Source organism: Bidens hawaiensis, unplaced genomic scaffold (genome assembly GCF_021521415.1).
Source record: "Bidens hawaiensis isolate Kalapana, Puna unplaced genomic scaffold, B.hawaiensis_p1.1 tig00033516_1, whole genome shotgun sequence".
In the NCBI taxonomy this organism is placed as follows: Eukaryota; Viridiplantae; Streptophyta; class Magnoliopsida; order Asterales; family Asteraceae; genus Bidens; species Bidens hawaiensis.
The window spans coordinates 31966-48977 of NW_027495747.1; the positions used below are offsets into that span (position 1 = coordinate 31966).

The 17012-nt window shown below is 36.2% G+C and overlaps 1 protein-coding gene and 1 pseudogene across 2 annotated transcripts; one reads left to right on the plus strand and one right to left on the minus strand.

The window, feature by feature from the left end:
• The first annotated feature begins 224 nt into the window (after positions 1-224).
• LOC143584962 (endoglucanase 6-like) lies at positions 225-5079 on the plus strand (annotated as a pseudogene). Its single transcript, XR_013144469.1, has 8 exons — positions 225-404; positions 501-701; positions 2513-2602; positions 3094-3258; positions 3398-3680; positions 3914-4262; positions 4348-4410; positions 4483-5079. The product of XR_013144469.1 is annotated as an endoglucanase 6-like (transcript).
• A 4463-nt stretch (positions 5080-9542) lies between these two features.
• On the minus strand, positions 9543-14452 carry LOC143584967 (mitochondrial inner membrane protein OXA1-like). The gene is made up of 9 exons (XM_077066876.1): positions 13931-14452; positions 11876-11966; positions 11751-11798; positions 11581-11639; positions 11419-11494; positions 11205-11336; positions 11031-11138; positions 10195-10249; positions 9543-10044 (listed from the first exon to the last, which is right to left on the minus strand). Exons 1-9 carry the CDS (start codon positions 14395-14397, stop codon positions 9728-9730), a joined length of 1353 nt encoding a protein of 450 aa, XP_076922991.1. The 5' UTR covers positions 14398-14452; the 3' UTR covers positions 9543-9727.
• Between the last annotated feature and the right edge of the window lie 2560 nt (positions 14453-17012).

A 17012-nucleotide genomic window follows, 5' to 3' on the forward strand; every position in this document is an offset into this window, starting at 1 on the left:
ACTCATTTCACATTCTTATCTTCTCCTGCAATATCTTATTCTCACACCGGAGGGTTACCCCAAAGAGAACCCCTCTGTCCCTTTCTGAGGGGTAAGCTCACGGTGCTGTTCGTTTTGTAGGTGGAAGAACTCGTATCTCGGAAAACCATCGGTGATATAGCACACTCATACCCGAGGAACGCAGATCGAATACAAGCAAGTCGATACACGTTTCTTCAGTTGGTATGAAAGTGGATCTTGTTGGAGGGTACTATGATGCAGGAGACAATGTTAAGTTTGGGTTACCAATGGCATTTACAGTAACAATTATAAGTGGTGAGCTTGGTCATGCCATGGAAGCTGTTAAATGGGGTACTGATTATCTCATAAAAGCTCATCCTCAACCAAATGTTCTTTATGGAGAGGTACTACAATCTTTCTTGATTGGTTTTAATATTTTAAAACAAAATATAAATGTGTTATAAGGATGTTAATATATTGAATGGTATGGTTTGTTATAGGTTGGAGATGGAAATACCGACCATTATTGTTGGCAAAGGCCAGAAGATATGACTACCTCAAGAAAAGCTTATAGAATTGACCAAAATAACCCTGGCTCGGACCTCGCTGGAGAGACGGCCGCTGCTATGGCTGCCGCTGCCATCGTGTTCCGACGCTACAACCCCGCTTACTCTAAATTGCTCCTCACTCATGCTTCACAGGTCAGTTGATAACTCACTAATCTCTACCGAATCGGTAGTATATTATTAAGGAATTGGCTAAACGTGTCCCGTAAATTTTCATTGTAGCCCCCCTAAAAATATCAAATCACATGGTCGTTTTTTTGTCTTGTAGTCTGAAAATAAGAGAATATTGTTACGATCGTGACAAATTAAAGGGGTGTAACAAGTACAATAAGTTAGGATACGTTTAGCACAACCCGAATAAAAAAAGAAACGCAAACTAAAAACAAAGAGATTTTTATTTCTTTTAATGAAAAGTTGTACATTGGTCTTTTTATTAGTGAGAAACAAAACCATGTTGCTAATAATACGGTGCATGTTAGCAGAGTAGTTGAAGTAAATACAGTTAGGATCTTTTAAGGCGCCGGTAACGTGTCACTATATCACCTTTATTTAGGTAACAATAAAATCTTATTAAATAATACATCTGAATAATATATGTATATCCCCACCGGAGACTGCAATACACATAAATGAGCGTAAGATAGCAAGTCGGTTGAAGTAAATATAAAGCTAGAGTTAGTCTGTTCATGGCTTTAGTGTCAGTCAGGCTGGTTACGGTCAGGTGTAAGTTAGATAACCGCATTAATAATGCGCATATCATGGAATACTGATTACTTATTTACTTCCGTTAGTTATTAAATATGAACTTTTTACAAGTAGAGGTGTACAATTTAAAATTAAATAATAGATCTGGAGTGGTTATCAAAACTGGTTTATTATCAGTTTTGGTTTGGGTAAAACTAGTTTCTTTATTATGTTATGATCGGTTTTGGTTCAGGTTTCGCTTTAGTTAACCTTAACTGGTTTGGAACCGGTTTTGATGGTGAAAATTACAAACCGGTTCCAAACCTAAAGTCTCAATAAATTCCAAACCGGTTTCTACATGATAAACCAGTTCAGTTTCAGTTTGATTACATGTCGGTTCAGTTAACTGGTTTATTTGCCCACCTCTATTCACAACCACTGTTGTAAAAATCCCGACTAGTCACCAATTAATCTCTGATTAATTGTCAGTCCTCACTTCATTGATTAATTTTGGGCTAGTCGGTCAATGGCCAAATCCGCCAAAAATCGTCAGTGTTTGATCAAATCTAGCCAAAATCGGCGGTTCCCAGCAAGATTACGATCAAAATCAGCCGTTTTCGGTGAGATTTCGACCAAAATCGGCGGTTCCGCGCGAGATTTCAGCTAAAACAAGCGGTTTCAAGCGAGATTACAGCCAAAATATATTTGTGGATGTTAAAAACTGAAAATCAGATACAAAACTGTGTGCGCGTATATATAAAAATGAAAATTGTACATTAAATTTCGATTCAGTTAATCCCGATTAATCGTGAGTCCTCACTAGCGATTTTTAAAACACTTTTCATAGGTAGGCATTGTTGTGTTGTTAATTTGTCTTATACTAGGGTGCATGGCGTACCATCAATTGGGATATCTTCCTAACATAAAAAAAATACCCCAAAACACACACCCACGTTTTCGTATTTAATATAAGAAAATAACTTTAGGATGTATAATTACCAATGCATTGAATACAAACGTTTAAAGCAGCATAGTTTGGTATGTTTGTTTGATCTAAAAAGATAGATAGATAGATAGATAATATGCATGCATGCATCCATCCATCCACCGTTGAAATATTATGGGATCAGAGATCTCATCCGTCGAGTTGACTGTCGGTGAACACACGTGGGCCATGACACCTACTCATTACATACTCTTAATGTTAAATGCCCATTCTGCCCCTACCACTTTTGCTAATTTACTGTTGTTTGTTTTTTCAGCTATTTGATTTTGCGGACAAGTACAGGGGTAAATATGACAGTAGCATAACCGTCGCACAGAAGTACTACCGGTCTGTTAGTGGATAAGCGGTATGTCGTCGATTCATCTTTTACTCAAATTAAATTAACGTGTTAACTGTACAAATCAACCAATGCAATTATATATATATATATATACAATGTAATTACACTATGATGTAATTATATAATTACATTATTTGTATATATAATTACATTACTTGATTCGCACAGCCGCACAGGTTTAACGTTAATTTAATTTATACGTTAACTTTCCCCGTAATTTATAATCCATTGTAAAACCATATTAAAATATAAACCACTTTTATATTTTGATTTGGATTAATTACATGCATGCTTCTAAATTATTTAAAACATCAATAGGCCCGGGCTTTTAAAACCGGTCCAATCAGTGAACCAATAAATAGTTGACGATCATGAAAACATTAAGTTCATTTATTTATAGAACGACAATTTTCTTTTGTTTTATGTCACCACACTCTCCAAATTTAGTTACTTAAATTACATATTTATCTTGTTATTTATTTATTTTCATCTTTTAGGATGAGTTGCTATGGGCAGCTGCATGGATGTACAAGGCAACAAGTAACCGGTACTGCTTGGATTACCTAGGTAGAAACGGTGACGCCCTCGGTGGGACCGGTTGGTCTATGACGGAGTTCGGTTGGGACCATGGGACTTTCCTCCCATCAAAAACTATGTAACAAGTATACACATACATTTAGCTAAAGTTACTTTTATAGTTATAAATGTTATAAACCTATAAAATGTACATTTTATAGGTTTATAACATTTATAACTATAAAAGAAACTTTAGCTAAATGTATGTGTATACTTGTTACATAGTTTTTGATGGGAGGAAAGTCCCATGGGCATGGAGCCGTGTTCGGGAAGTACCAACAAAAGGCCGAGGATTTCATGTGTGCGTGTCTAGGTAAAAATGGCCGAAATGTTCAAAAGACTCCCGGAGGATTAATATTCCGACAAAGATGGTAATTTACAGTTTGTCACAAGCGCGTCTTTCCTCCTTACCGTTTACTCTGACTATTTGACTTCTGCTCGGAGAAACTTACGGTGTTCTTCTGGCACCGTCACCCCGCCTGAGCTTCTAGCATTTGCCAAATCTCAAGTATACAAAATTTATATTATGTTCGTTAATATATTCATTTAAAACTTTTTGGCCCATTAAAATTTAGTCCGGTTTAATAACTTTCTTTTAACTTGTTTTAGCCTAGTTATGTCTGTTTGTTTGCATTCGTGAACCGTTAGTTTATACTGATAACAAACGAGCACGTTCATTTTCTTAACGAACAAACAGAAACAAGAAAACTATGTTCTAACAGTTTGTGGTTCTTTTTGTAGGTGGATTATATACTTGGGGACAACCCGAGAGCAACAAGTTACATGGTTGGATACGGGAAGAGTTACCCGCGACAAGGACACCATAGAGGTTCATCGATTGTGTCGATTAAGGTTAATCCTGCATTTGTTAGCTGCAGAGGCGGTTATGCTACGTGGTATAGCCGAAAAGCAAGTGACCCGAATCTCTTAACTGGCGCTATTGTTGGTGGGCCCGATGCATATGACAACTTTGCTGACCATAGAGACAATTATCAGCAGACTGAGCCTGCTACATATAACAATGCACCTCTTCTTGGAGTATTGGCTAGATTACATGTTGGACATAGCGGTTATAACCAACTCCTTCAAGGTATATTAACCGATTAATCCAATAAATTTGTTTCGAGGCTTTTTTTTTTGGTCATTTTTCAAGCTTTGTTTGAATCATTTTGCAGTCGAAGTCCCTCTTCTTAAACCAAGCATTGTTCAACCAAAGCCGAAAGTGACTCCATCTTCGGGTAAACTCTTGATAATAATCATGTTTTTGTTTAAAAATCATAGCTTTATGAATAAAGATTTTCTTTCTTTAGGTTTGATCGGCATTACACAGAAGACTACAAGTTCATGGGTAGCTAATGGTAAAAAATACAATAGATACTCGGTTACACCGACTAACAAATCAAACAAGACTATCAACAAAGTTAACATTACGGTTTCTAAGCTATACGGGCCTCTTTGGGGTCTCACCAAGACCACAAGCGGTTCATACGGGCTCCCAGCATGGGCTAGCTCATTGCCAGCTGGAAAAAGCATAGAGTTTGTGTACATTCACACTGCTTCTCCGGCTGAGGTGTCGGTTTCAAGCTACACGTTGACTTAAAAGGTCAAAGAAGACTAAAAGATTGTGGAAATATAGAAGGTTTCGAGGAAAGTCCGGTTTTTGCGACTTTTCTTCGAGAAGTTAATAATAAGGTCTGAAGAAAGGAGTGAAGAGAGTTTTAAGAAAGTGCTCATCATCCTCCTTCATTAGGTCTTTGAGACAATTTAAGAGCAAATACAAGAAAATGGCATACTTCTAAATCTAAAGAGATTAGAAGTATCCTTTTCTTTTTTTTTTCTTTTTTTTGTACTTCAAAAAGGTTTGAAGTGTTTTATATATTCTTGTTTGTGTGTAAATTGGCAACATTTTCTTAATCTTAAAATATGAATATGGATTTGGCAAAGCTTTTCTGTTTATGTTTATATGTTTGGGTTATAGTATTTTCTGTTCCGGTTGCCTCTATAAAAGTCTGGCAAAAGAGGGGTCAGGTTGTGTATCAGGTCATTACGGTTTCGGGCCAACATGGACTTATTGTAGAATATTAGTTATGCTTGGATCAAAATGGGTTCGGGTTAAAATATGTCATTTGACACATAATGTATGCTTGAGATTCGGATTAGGTGTTTTCTAATATATCTTTGTTTTTCACTAAACATGAGAGCGAAAAGCAAGATTACTCTTAAAGATAGCTCCAAACTACACTTTTTGCAGCTTTAAATTAAGAGCACCTTCAAACGAGTTTATGTGAGCGAAGGGAGGGGAAAGGAGTGTTTTTGAGATTTTAAGGTTGTGAGACATAATCTTGGGGCTTCGACAGCCGACCAAGTGAACTTGTTCTTTAGTCTCACCATTCGAAAAACACTAAACAGAAACGTTGACATTCCCTGATAAAAAATCTATGAAGAGAATATCAGTCTTTGTACCGATAACTATAATCATATTGTACCATTGAAATCAACTCTACATACAGGTTTTGTACAACGAAAGGTCAAAACAGTCGAAATAAATAGACGTGCACAAAAAAACCGGTTCCGGAACCTAACTGGTGGAACCAAACCGGAACCGGTTCCAGTTCCAACCCGGTTGGAACAATACCCGGTTTGGGTATTTTTGTACCCGAAAATCGTACCCGGTTCTCCTATTTGTATGTCAGTACCAGTTCCAACCCGGTTCCTACCCGGTTCTTAATTGGAACCGGTTCGGTTCGTACCCGGAAAAACCGGTTCCGACGGGTTTTTTTTGAAGGGTCAAACAAAAGTCAAACTAGCCGTTGGAACCGGTTCCAACGGTAATATAGCCGTTGGAACCGGTTTTTTAGACACCAATTAGCCGTTGGAACGGGTTCCAACAGTAATATAGCCGTTGGAACCGGTTTTTGAGACAATAGATCCGTTGGAACCGGTTCCAACGGTAATATAGCCATTGGAACCGGTTTTTGATGCCCAAACCTATATATAACTTGTTTCCATTACTTGTTTCACCACCAAACTCAAAAACAAACTAAAATACTACTCCTTTAGCAAACCCGTTCCTTTACCCGACCATCCAACTAAATATTATTATGGCACCCATCAAAAAAACTAACAACCAGGCTAAGAAGAGTGTTTTTGTTGCCCCCGTTCCTGTTACGGAGGACCCAAGGGTTGTTACGGTAGTCAACCATAACCGCAACCAAGACATATGGAAGAATTGGGATTTGATTGTGGATGACGAAGGTTATCAAAAGGCTCGTTGCAAACTATGTGGTTCAATATTAAAGCACGATTCCAACTCTACTTTGAGAAAGCACATCGAGAAGCCATATTGCAAGGCGTTGAAAGGGATTGGCGCGACCGATCAAATTGACTTGGGTAAAGATGGTACACTATTTCGTTACAACACGACTCAAGTTCAAGATAGAATGGCAAAGTTCGTTATTCAACGAGGTTTGCCGTTTAACCACTTTGATGACCCGGAGTTGACGTCGTTGATTCGCGAAACTCTACAACCGAGATACACACATGTAAGTCGTACTACCTTAAGACGTCATTGTATCAGGTTGTGGGAGTGTGCTAAAAAAGAGTTAATCGAGTCTTTTCATTCTTTAGAAGCCATGGTTAGTTTAACTACTGATGTTTGGTCGGCACCACACGGGTTGCCCGAATCATACATATGTGTCACCACTCATTGGGTTGATCCGGTGACATGGCAATTGATGAAACGCACCATCGCTTTTGAAAACTTCCCGTTCCCACATACCGCCGAAAAATTGTTTGAATTACTTGATGAAGTTATAACGACTTACAACTTGAGAAATAAAATATTTTCGATTTCGTTTGACAACGCTTCAAACAATACTAAGGCGGCTGAAAAATTTATCATTAAATATTCACCACCTTGTTTCGGGGATTTTTTTCATGTCCGATGTGTTGCACATATCATCAACTTGGTTGTTCAAATAGGTCTTGACAATGAACACATTTGTGATGATTTAAAATACTTTATACTTATGTTACAAGATGTCTTCAAAAGTGGTAAAAGAAGACATCTTGAATATAAGAACTATTGCAAGTCGGTTGAAAGAAAGTATTTGGGGCCGAATTGGGACGTTCCAACCCGTTGGAACTCAACTTGTCATATGTTAAAGTGTGCTTTTGCCCAACGCCAAACTTTACAAGCTTTTCATAACAATCTTGTTGAAGAACGCGAGGCCGATATGTTTCCGGAAAGTGTTTGGGTCCAAGTCGGTTATTTGTTGGAGTATCTTGATGTGTTCAAAAAGTCAACAACAAAATTATCGGGAGTCTATTACCCTACTAGTTGTTGGGTTTTGCAAGAATTGTACTATATGTCTTGTGTTTTTAAAAGCTTTGCGGAGAAGAACAAACTCTTCGAAAATATTGTTGCGGTGATGAAAGAAAAGTTCATAAAATATTTTGAAATCATACCGCCGGTCTTTACTTGTGCCGCCGCATTAAACCCCTATTGGAATGTTAATGGGGTTGAAACAACGATTGAGGAAATATTCGACAACTTAGGTATGCACGAGATTGACCCGAAGCTGTCGACGGAAGCGAAGGACAAGTTCAACAAAAACCTTCAAGACCTTTATGACCATTATTTTCAAATGTATGGTCCAAGCACGAGATCGTCTTTTGTGAAAAAAACAACTGGTAGGCCGTGCAATGACCCACTTATAAACTTGATGAATGGGATTCGTGAATCGGCATCTAAGAGGCAAAGAGGAAACACACCAAGTAGCAAACTTGGTCGATATAGTGGAGCAAACTATGTTGAGGGCGCAACGGTCGACGAAATTCGCAATATTGATTTGTTGGCTTGGTGGAAAGGTAAACAAAACGAATTTCCCATTCTATCCGCCATGGCTCGTGATTTGCTTACCGTACAAGCCTCAACGGTTGCTTCCGAATCGGTTTTTTCTCTTAGTGGGAGGGTGTTATCTATGCGAAGAACAAAACTAACTCCCGAGTCTCTAGAGGTTTGCATTTGCCTAAAGGACCATTTGGATGCGGTGGATCGTGTACAACACAAGGCGAACTTTGAAGACGAAATACCAATAGAGCGTCATATTCATGATGAGGAGGCGGAGGACGGGGTTTCTTCCGATAACGAAGACGAGGGTGAAGACGAGAATGAAGACGAAGAAGAGTTGTAATTATTTGTTTTGGTAAAATTATTTGTAACTTGTTCAACTAATATTTAGTTTTGATTTGTTTTATTATAATTACTTTTGTTACTCATGATTAATTTTTGTTACTTTTTTAATAACGACGAACATTTTATTTATTTAAAAACTAACTATTACAAACATTATTAAAACATAAACGATACTAAACATAACAACTAAAACATAAAAAACAAAGTCCGTCGTTTTAATCCGGGAATACTTATTTTTGGGTTGTAGAGCCGGACGACTCTCCCACTTCCGTTTTTTTAGCTTCCAATCTTCTTTTCTCTCGACAATACTTATTCGTATGTTTTCGTAATGTCGAGTTGGACCCTGCTTTAAGAAACTTCGAGCAATATTTGCAACGTGCCAACTCATGTGAGTCGGTCATGAGACACAAATCGTAATGAACCCAAACATCGGGGCATCTTGTTGTTTCGATCACCATAACAACGTCATCATTGGTTGCCATTTGTTGTCGGTTTAAGGTTAATTGTGGTTTGGAGTGTGTTTTATAGTTTTGAAAGTGGTTTAACAAGTAAACAAACAAACCTTGCTATTCATAGTAAGAAAATAACCTATTTATAGTTAAAAAACCGGTTCCAACGGTCAAAAACGGCTATATAGCCGTTGGAACCGGTTCCTAACGGCTCTAATTTTTAAATTTCAAAAAAAACCGGTGGAACCGGTTTTTACGTAAAAACCGGTTCCGGTTCATACCCTACCCGGTTCTTAAAAGTTCGCATATTTGGGCATCGGTTCGGGTCGGGAACCGAACCGGTTCTTGATTGGAACCGGTGCCATTTTACAACCCGGTGTAAAAAAACCGGTTTGGAACCGGTTCGGGTTTTCCATTTGAACCCGATTTGTGCACCTCTAGAAATAAAACATCAATTATGAAAACATATCACCAAAGCATAAAAAACATAACCCAAAATATGTAGTTAAAAAATCAAATCTAAAATCTAAACATTTAGAAAACTATTAGTAGTTCTTAAAAAAGCTATTCCTACTGCTGTTCAAGAGTCAGGAAGTACTTGCAAAACTACACACTAAAACGTCTACTTTGTTTAAAAGACTTCAAAAGAGTTTAGTATAATAAATCCTCAAATGACATAGCTGGCTAAACACATAAGACAAGAACAGAAGTCGAACGATAATTAAACAAGGCTTTTACAGTTTGTCTGGCTACAAGTTTCTAATCTCCTATGCCAAAACGAGGATTCCCTCTTTTCCCTCTTAACAAGTACATATATAACGTCAAAAAGAATGTTTATTACATTTATTCTATAGGCATATTAAAGCAGGTGCCCATCATATCATAAGATCCGTTCAATACATCGTATACTCACCTCTTGTGGTTCTTCTTTCTTCCTTTGACTTCTTTCTCTAGTCTTTTGATCCTCTGGCTCAAAACCGATGCACGTGTTTCTCTCTGATTTGAAGATTTCTGGCCTTCTGAAGTTGGTTTCTTGCTTGAAAGTAACAATGGACCGGCACTTTGATTTGTGCTTTCTTGATGTTGTTTATGAGCTTGTGCAGCCGCATACTTTTTCAATGATTCAAAGAATGAGAAAGCTGGTTGCGATCCACTATTGGGAGATGGCGGTGGAGGTACTATTATAGGTATGTTCAACATCTTCTTCACACTCGGTTTTTTAATTACTGAGAACAAGTAAACAATAATATGTTAAACGGTATGCATATAATGTTCTCTAAGTTCATTAAAATAAAATAAAATAAGAATACTATAAATATAAATCAATCATGTAAGCTTACAACAATAAATTCAATTTCTGAAATAACAGAACTTACTATATCCATATACAAGGGAGAACAAGTTAGAGGTGATCCAGTAACAAAAGAGAGCCTGCATAAGCAAAAGTATCTTGAATGTAACTCAAATTTTCCACATAAAATAATCTTAACGATACTTATATACAAGAATTCTTGTATATAAGTATCGCGGCATCGAACAGAACAAATACTATCGCGGCATCGTGTTTGTTTGTTTGTTTAACTTTAACTGACCAAACGATCAAACACCAACATATAAACGAACGGTGGTTTCTTGTTCGTGCTCGTTTGTTAATAGTATAAACAAACAGCTCACTAACGTAAACGAACGCAAACAAATTAATACAGATGAACAAACATAACCAGACATCAATGATCAATCATAAGTAAGATGCGATATTTAATTTCATAGAATTAGACTAAATTGTAATGAGCATAGTTTTTTTAAATGAATAAAGAAACGAACATACACTGAGAATAAAAATAAACGTAAACTAAACCAGCATAAACAAATATAACTATTTATGTTCGCGAATATAAATAAACGAATGAGACGTGTTCATTTTCGTTCATTTAACTAAATGAACCAAAAAAATTAATGTGCGCTCGTTTATTAGATAAGCATATACGAGTTTCGCCAACGGATCACTGAACGTTCAGTTTGTTTAAACGCCTAAAATCAAACATGGTAATCTAACTTATCAAACAGAAGAATAAGCAAACGCAACTCAAAAACATCCAAGAAAATGGAATGTTGCAATTTTCATTAAGCAGAAAGCAATATATTGAAATTAAAAATATAGTAATGTCCAGTTTACTTAAAAATTAGCTTTTTAAGAAACTGTGATACGTACCTTTGGGAATGACGCAGTAAGGGGAACAGTAAGAGCAGCAAAACCCCTTGAAACGTTTTTCATGATGTTAGCAGCGGGATTACCTTCCAAACCTTCTTGCATGTTAAGCTGAATAACACAGCTAATTAATATTTATGTAATTTATTAAACTATTATGAGAAAAAAAATACTTACCTCCACAGTTATCCAGAACGAAAAAGCAGTTAAACAAGGAAGTAAATAGAACGGATCAGCGGTTGTGAGATCGAGGAACCAAGAGGCCCCACCAGTTTTAAAAGATGGAACCTTTTCCACCATGTTCTGAATCTGCATATCAAATGTGTAAAAGATTCAAAAAAAATGTTAAACTAAATATAATGTGGCCATGAATATGATATTTATAACTTACCGCAAGAAAGAAGCTCACAAAGAGAGGGCCTTGAATCAGGAGACCCTTTAAAGGTGTAAACGTACTAACACCGTGCCTGTACAAATATTAACTTTTTATAACATTAAAATTATTTTAAAGATTAATATAATCATGTAAAAAAAAACATGAAAAAGTGCTTACTCTGAAAATACCCTTTTCATTTTTTCTTGACCTTCAGCTACAGCTGATGGACTCATGCCCTAAAAAGGGTAATTTAGTAATAACAGAAATAAGTCAAAAGATCACTTTTTTAATAATAAATTAATCAAGAAGAAATGATATATTAGCATCAAAGATGTTTGAGTGCATACCCTATCTTGCATCTCCTGCTTAATTTCCTCCAACTGTGGTCTCAGTATCTGTGTAAAAAAATGTAAAATGTGAATAAGTTGTGTGACATGAGAACCGACTATAAATAAATAAAAAGATAACTTACAGTTAACTTTGAGGTAGCCTTCAGCTGATTGATCATGATTGGAATTGTCAAGGTTCTAATAACGAGAGTTGTTATTACTATGCTTGCCCACCTGACACATGCCAACGCCAGAATATTATTGTTCACATCTATTGAAAGAAGAAACGTCCAACAAGTATCGATATCATATGATATGTAGTATAATATTACCACATGAAGTCCTGGCATCATGATTGTCGTTTTTTATATCGTAGATAACAAGGCAAATATGTAAGCATCAAAAGAGTTATACAAAACACAGTAACAAAAAGCATAAATTTTGGTTATTTTACTCTTCTAAATAAACAAAAAAAAAATAAATACAACCATTTTTACTACAGATTTCAGAGTTACTTATTACAAACTGCTTATGATTTTTCTCTATTTTGGGACAGACACAAATAGTCATTGTAGAAACTAAAGAGTTTCTAGCTTTGTGAAACTCGATCAAAATCCTGACTTTTAGCATCAAGTGAAATTTTATTAAATTGCTATGTATACACTACATACACAACTTATTTTGGTACAAGAGAACGAAACAATTTTCTAGCTTTGTGAAACTCAATCAAAATCCCAACTTTTAGCTTCAAGTGAAACTAGATTAAATTGCTACAAATACACTAGATACACTACCCGTATTGGCTTAAAAGACATAACAAAGAAACACAAAAAAACATAATCAAGATTCCAACTTTTTAAAATGGATCACATGGCATGTTAATAGTTAATGCATTTGTTGCAAGAAGATGAATGTTTTGTTTGTCTAATTGTTTTGGCTGTCTACATCTTACCCTCCTCAGACCCTACCATAGCATTGCTATTGGTGGGATATACTGAGTACGATGATGATGATGATGATGATGATTATGCATAACAAGTATCGAAATCATGTTCTATGTAGTATGATAATACCACATAAAAGACTTGGCCTCATGACAGTTGTTTTTTATAACACAGATAACACGACAAATATGTAAGCATCAAAAGAGTTATACGAAACACGGTAACATATACCATAAATTTGGTGATTTTACTCTTCCAAATAAATAAAAATGACTACAACCGATTTTCCTACAGATTCCAAAGTTACTTGTTACCAGTGGCTCAGCTTAAACAAAAACATCAAGGGACCGGATGAAAATACGTATAAAAAATCATAAACTGGGGGGGGGCTTAAATTTTCAGGCACAAACGAGTAAATTTACACTGCATATAAATTTTTTTGGACAAAAACAATGTACACTATTGCACCAAAAAACGAAGGGGCCGAGGCCACCCCTGGCCCTAACTATACTTCGCCCTTGCTTGTTACAAACTGCTTTTGATTCTCATATATTTTGGACTTAACACTAAATAGCTACTGTAGAAACTAAAGATTGTCTATCACTGTAAAACTCGATCAAAAGCCCAACTTTTAATAAAATTACTATGAATACACTAGATACACAAACCATATTGGTTTAAAAGAAACATAACACTTAACAAAAGAGCACATTAGAAATACGATCAAGATCCCAACTTTTAGCATGAATCACAAATCACATTGCATACTAAAGCCTTCGTTTCAAGGGGTGTAAAGGATGTATGTTTTATTTCTCTATTTGATAAAAATCCTGTGCATGTAATAGATTATTTTGTTAAACAGTGTATTTCTTTTAAAAATGACACTTATGTATTCAAATGGTATATCAAGCATTAATCTTTTAAGCACATCCATTTCACTCTCAAGATAGGTTTTCAATTGGGCACTTGGTTAAGGCACGATAAGAATTGTTAATCAAAAAAATGTTTATTTTTTTTATTTCTTTAAATAAATGAAATTGATAGGTAAAACTTAAAACTGTCTTAGCAGCAATGACATATAAAGTAGGTAAACGAGTCGTATTCATGTTTGAAACTTGTTTTAAGAGCGTCGTATCTAACCTATTAAACACGTTAAAACACGAACTGACACCTCTCAAGAATCAGTTTTACACCAAATCACACTCTCTAATGACATCAAAGTCATAAAAATGTAAACTTTAAACCATTTCATACCAATTAAGTCCAGTAAAGTTATGAATCCCATCAATCGCATACTGCAAAGCCGCAACCGGTATCCAAGAATCCGCAGCAGCAACCGCAACTTCACTAACAGCCGGAGCTTGAGTACACACAACTTCAATAGTCTTATCAGCCAACACATCGGCCATATCATACATATAATTAACCTTATTCGCTTCATCAGTGGAAATACCTCTAGCCAACAAAAACCCACTTGCAGTCATGGGTACATGACCGAACTGAGCCCATCTCGGATCTCTAAAACTCAACCCACCACTAACACCACCGGTAAACCCTAATGGGTTACTAAAGGCACTGTGTGCTCTGTATTGAGTAAAAATTTGATCTGGGTATTGGGTTTTACGATCTTCTTGTTCGTGGGTATTGAGTAAGATTGATGGAGTGAATCGTTGTTGAGAGAATTGTCTCGCCTTCGTGGTGAGACTGCGCCAGTAAGCCATCGATTGAGAGTAGGACTCAGATCAAAGTTGATACAGGGATTAGGGTTTGATTGAATGATATGGGCTGCTGTGACTGAGAATACATTAAACGGTCTAAGGAAAAAACCCGGTTTTAACTTTTAAGCCAGCCCCGGGTATAAAACTGGGTTCGGGTTTGGTATTGTCTTTGAAAATCATACCATATGCATGGTTCGAATCGGGTATAGAAGTGGGTATTCTAAAACCGGGGATTTCGGGTTTCTTTCCATGTATTTTGGGTATAGATTGAATTTTTTTAGGGGGTTGCACTTTTCGGGTATTTTTTTAGGTAATTTAGGGTATTTGAAAAACTCAGTTTCGGGTACTAACAGGTACAAATAGGGTTTTGGTACTGAAATGCATACTATATTCGTACCCTACGGGTAGGACCAGGTATGTGTTCGGGTAGTAAAACCCGGATATAAAAAAAACCGGTTTCGAATTTTTTTTTCTGATCCGGTTCCGGTACGGGCTTTTTGTGCACATATAGTATAAATAACTTATATACTCAAACCAGTTCGGGTTAAGAGCCGGTCTGGGTTGGTCAAACTCTTGGTCAAAACTGGTTTGGGATAAGCTAAATCGGGTTAGAAACTAGTTTCGAGGCAAGCACGTGCAGCCTGATCAAACTAGTTTGTATCGGGTCAAAACCGGTTTAAGATTTTTTGTGTGTTTTCAAATCGGATCGGGTCCAAATCAGTTTGAGGAAACGAGACTACGAATTGGTATACGAACGGACAGATTGGGTCGGGTTGGATCCTGATTGTTATGAGCTGGACCCGTTTTTTTTGGTGTAGTGGGTCAGGTTGTAAACCGGGTTGGCAAGCCCAACCCGTATTTTTGTACACAATTACCCTTTATAAACAAACAATCCAACAAGAAAAAAAACACTATCAGCCTATCCCACATCTGAAAACACACCATTATAGTTTTTATTATTTAAACCAATCTACTCAAGTTAAGCTAGCACTTTTCGACATGCACCTAAATTGTTTTGCAAGCAAATAAGTCAATATTAGTTAAATTTGATTTACCAAAGGGAAGCCTAATATTGAACATTTGTAACATTAATGTATGATTTCAAAAGGGTTGCATTTATATTTGTTGGGTTGCCAAGTTTGCTTATTGCATGTTTAATCATGTCTTAGGTTTATAAGACAGTTGTATGGTTTAGATAAATAACCTTAGGTTATAACTCATATAACTCTTAGATATAAGTCAAGGGATCAAAATTAAATGGTTATGCGGAGTTGGAGGAAGAGCAAACCGGAGAATGGGGAAGGCAATCTTTGAAGAACAATAATTGTCAAATTTGAGTTAAAGAATCAAGAAGCCTAATCTCATAATAATCTTTTAAAAATAATAAAAATACAATAAACCGGTATGGGATCATGAACCTAGAACTTATGGATTTGAGGTATTTGCGAGCGAGTCCATGCCCCTTCCAATTAAGAGAATATGCGTTGCGACGGGTTCAAGCTGAAAATAACTCGAATTCATGAAAAAATCATGTTAGATTCATCTCAACACCATGTTGAGGTTCAAGCTTTCTTGCATGTTATAAGTTCCTAAATTTTACAAATGGGTTTATGTTATAATATGTATTGAATGACTAAATTATGGTATAGTAGAAGTAAATACATTTTCTTTTATATCTTGGTTATTTTCTAATATGTAAGTTATATTGAAATGATTTAATGTTGTTGATATGTGGTTGTAGCTGGCTTCCGTTTCAAATACCTAGGTGACGGTTATCTCTGTTTTCATTTTTATTTCAGTTGATTTTTGTCTTGGCAATAGGGTTTTAGGTTTGCGATACACGTTTATGGCTTCAACGGTCAATCATTTGACTTCATTTTATGCAGATGATTGGTGTGTCGAGTTTGAGCAGTTTCATGGTATATACATAATTATCAAAAGGAATTATGCTTTAATTTGATTCACGTTCAGTCATTTGCTTATTCGACATCGTTTTTTTCATTCGCAGGTGAAGATGGTCGGAATTTGGGTCCTGATCTGTGTTTGTTATTGATAGGTACGTTTGTTATGTCTAATACTTCGTCTACCTATTGTTGCATTCCAACCCAAGGATCATTATGTTTGTTTGTTGGGCTGCTCACCAGTTGTACGACGAAATGTCTATAGTTTTTGGACTTTGGTTTTGCCTTTGGTTGACAATCCTGTTTGTCAAATTAATAGGGTTTGCTTCACGATTTGTCTATCATGGCAGTAAAAGCATTTTTTCAACAAAGTAGCCCGTCGACGCAAGTTGTATATGGTTGTTGACGATGTAGCACGCTCTCACCTATTGTCTCCATCATCGCGTGTCATTGCCGGGTCCGAATTCCAAACCCTATTGTGAGTAGTGATGCTCTATATTGTAATATAGTTTGCTCGATATAACTTTATGATTAATTACTTTCTTTTTCATTGCAGCCTAGGATGCGATTTTTGCTTTGTTTAGAAACATTTGTTATTATTTACATGTTTTCAGTTTATTGGATTACATTATTAATTGAAAATATGGCCATTTGTTTTGACTTTTCAGTTTGGAATATAATCTTTTGACTTTTCAGTTTGGAATATAATCACAGTGG

Coding starts and splice junctions, on each gene's coding strand:
- LOC143584967 (XM_077066876.1), bottom strand. CDS start 14,397: ATGGCTTACTGGCGCAGTCTCACCACGAAGGCGAGACAATTCTCTCAA. Junction 11,495..11,580: donor ATGAAAAGGGTATTTTCAGA/GTAAGCACTTTT, acceptor ATATTTGTACAG/GCACGGTGTTAGTACGTTTA. Junction 11,337..11,418: donor TTGTGAGCTTCTTTCTTGCG/GTAAGTTATAAA, acceptor TTTGATATGCAG/ATTCAGAACATGGTGGAAAA.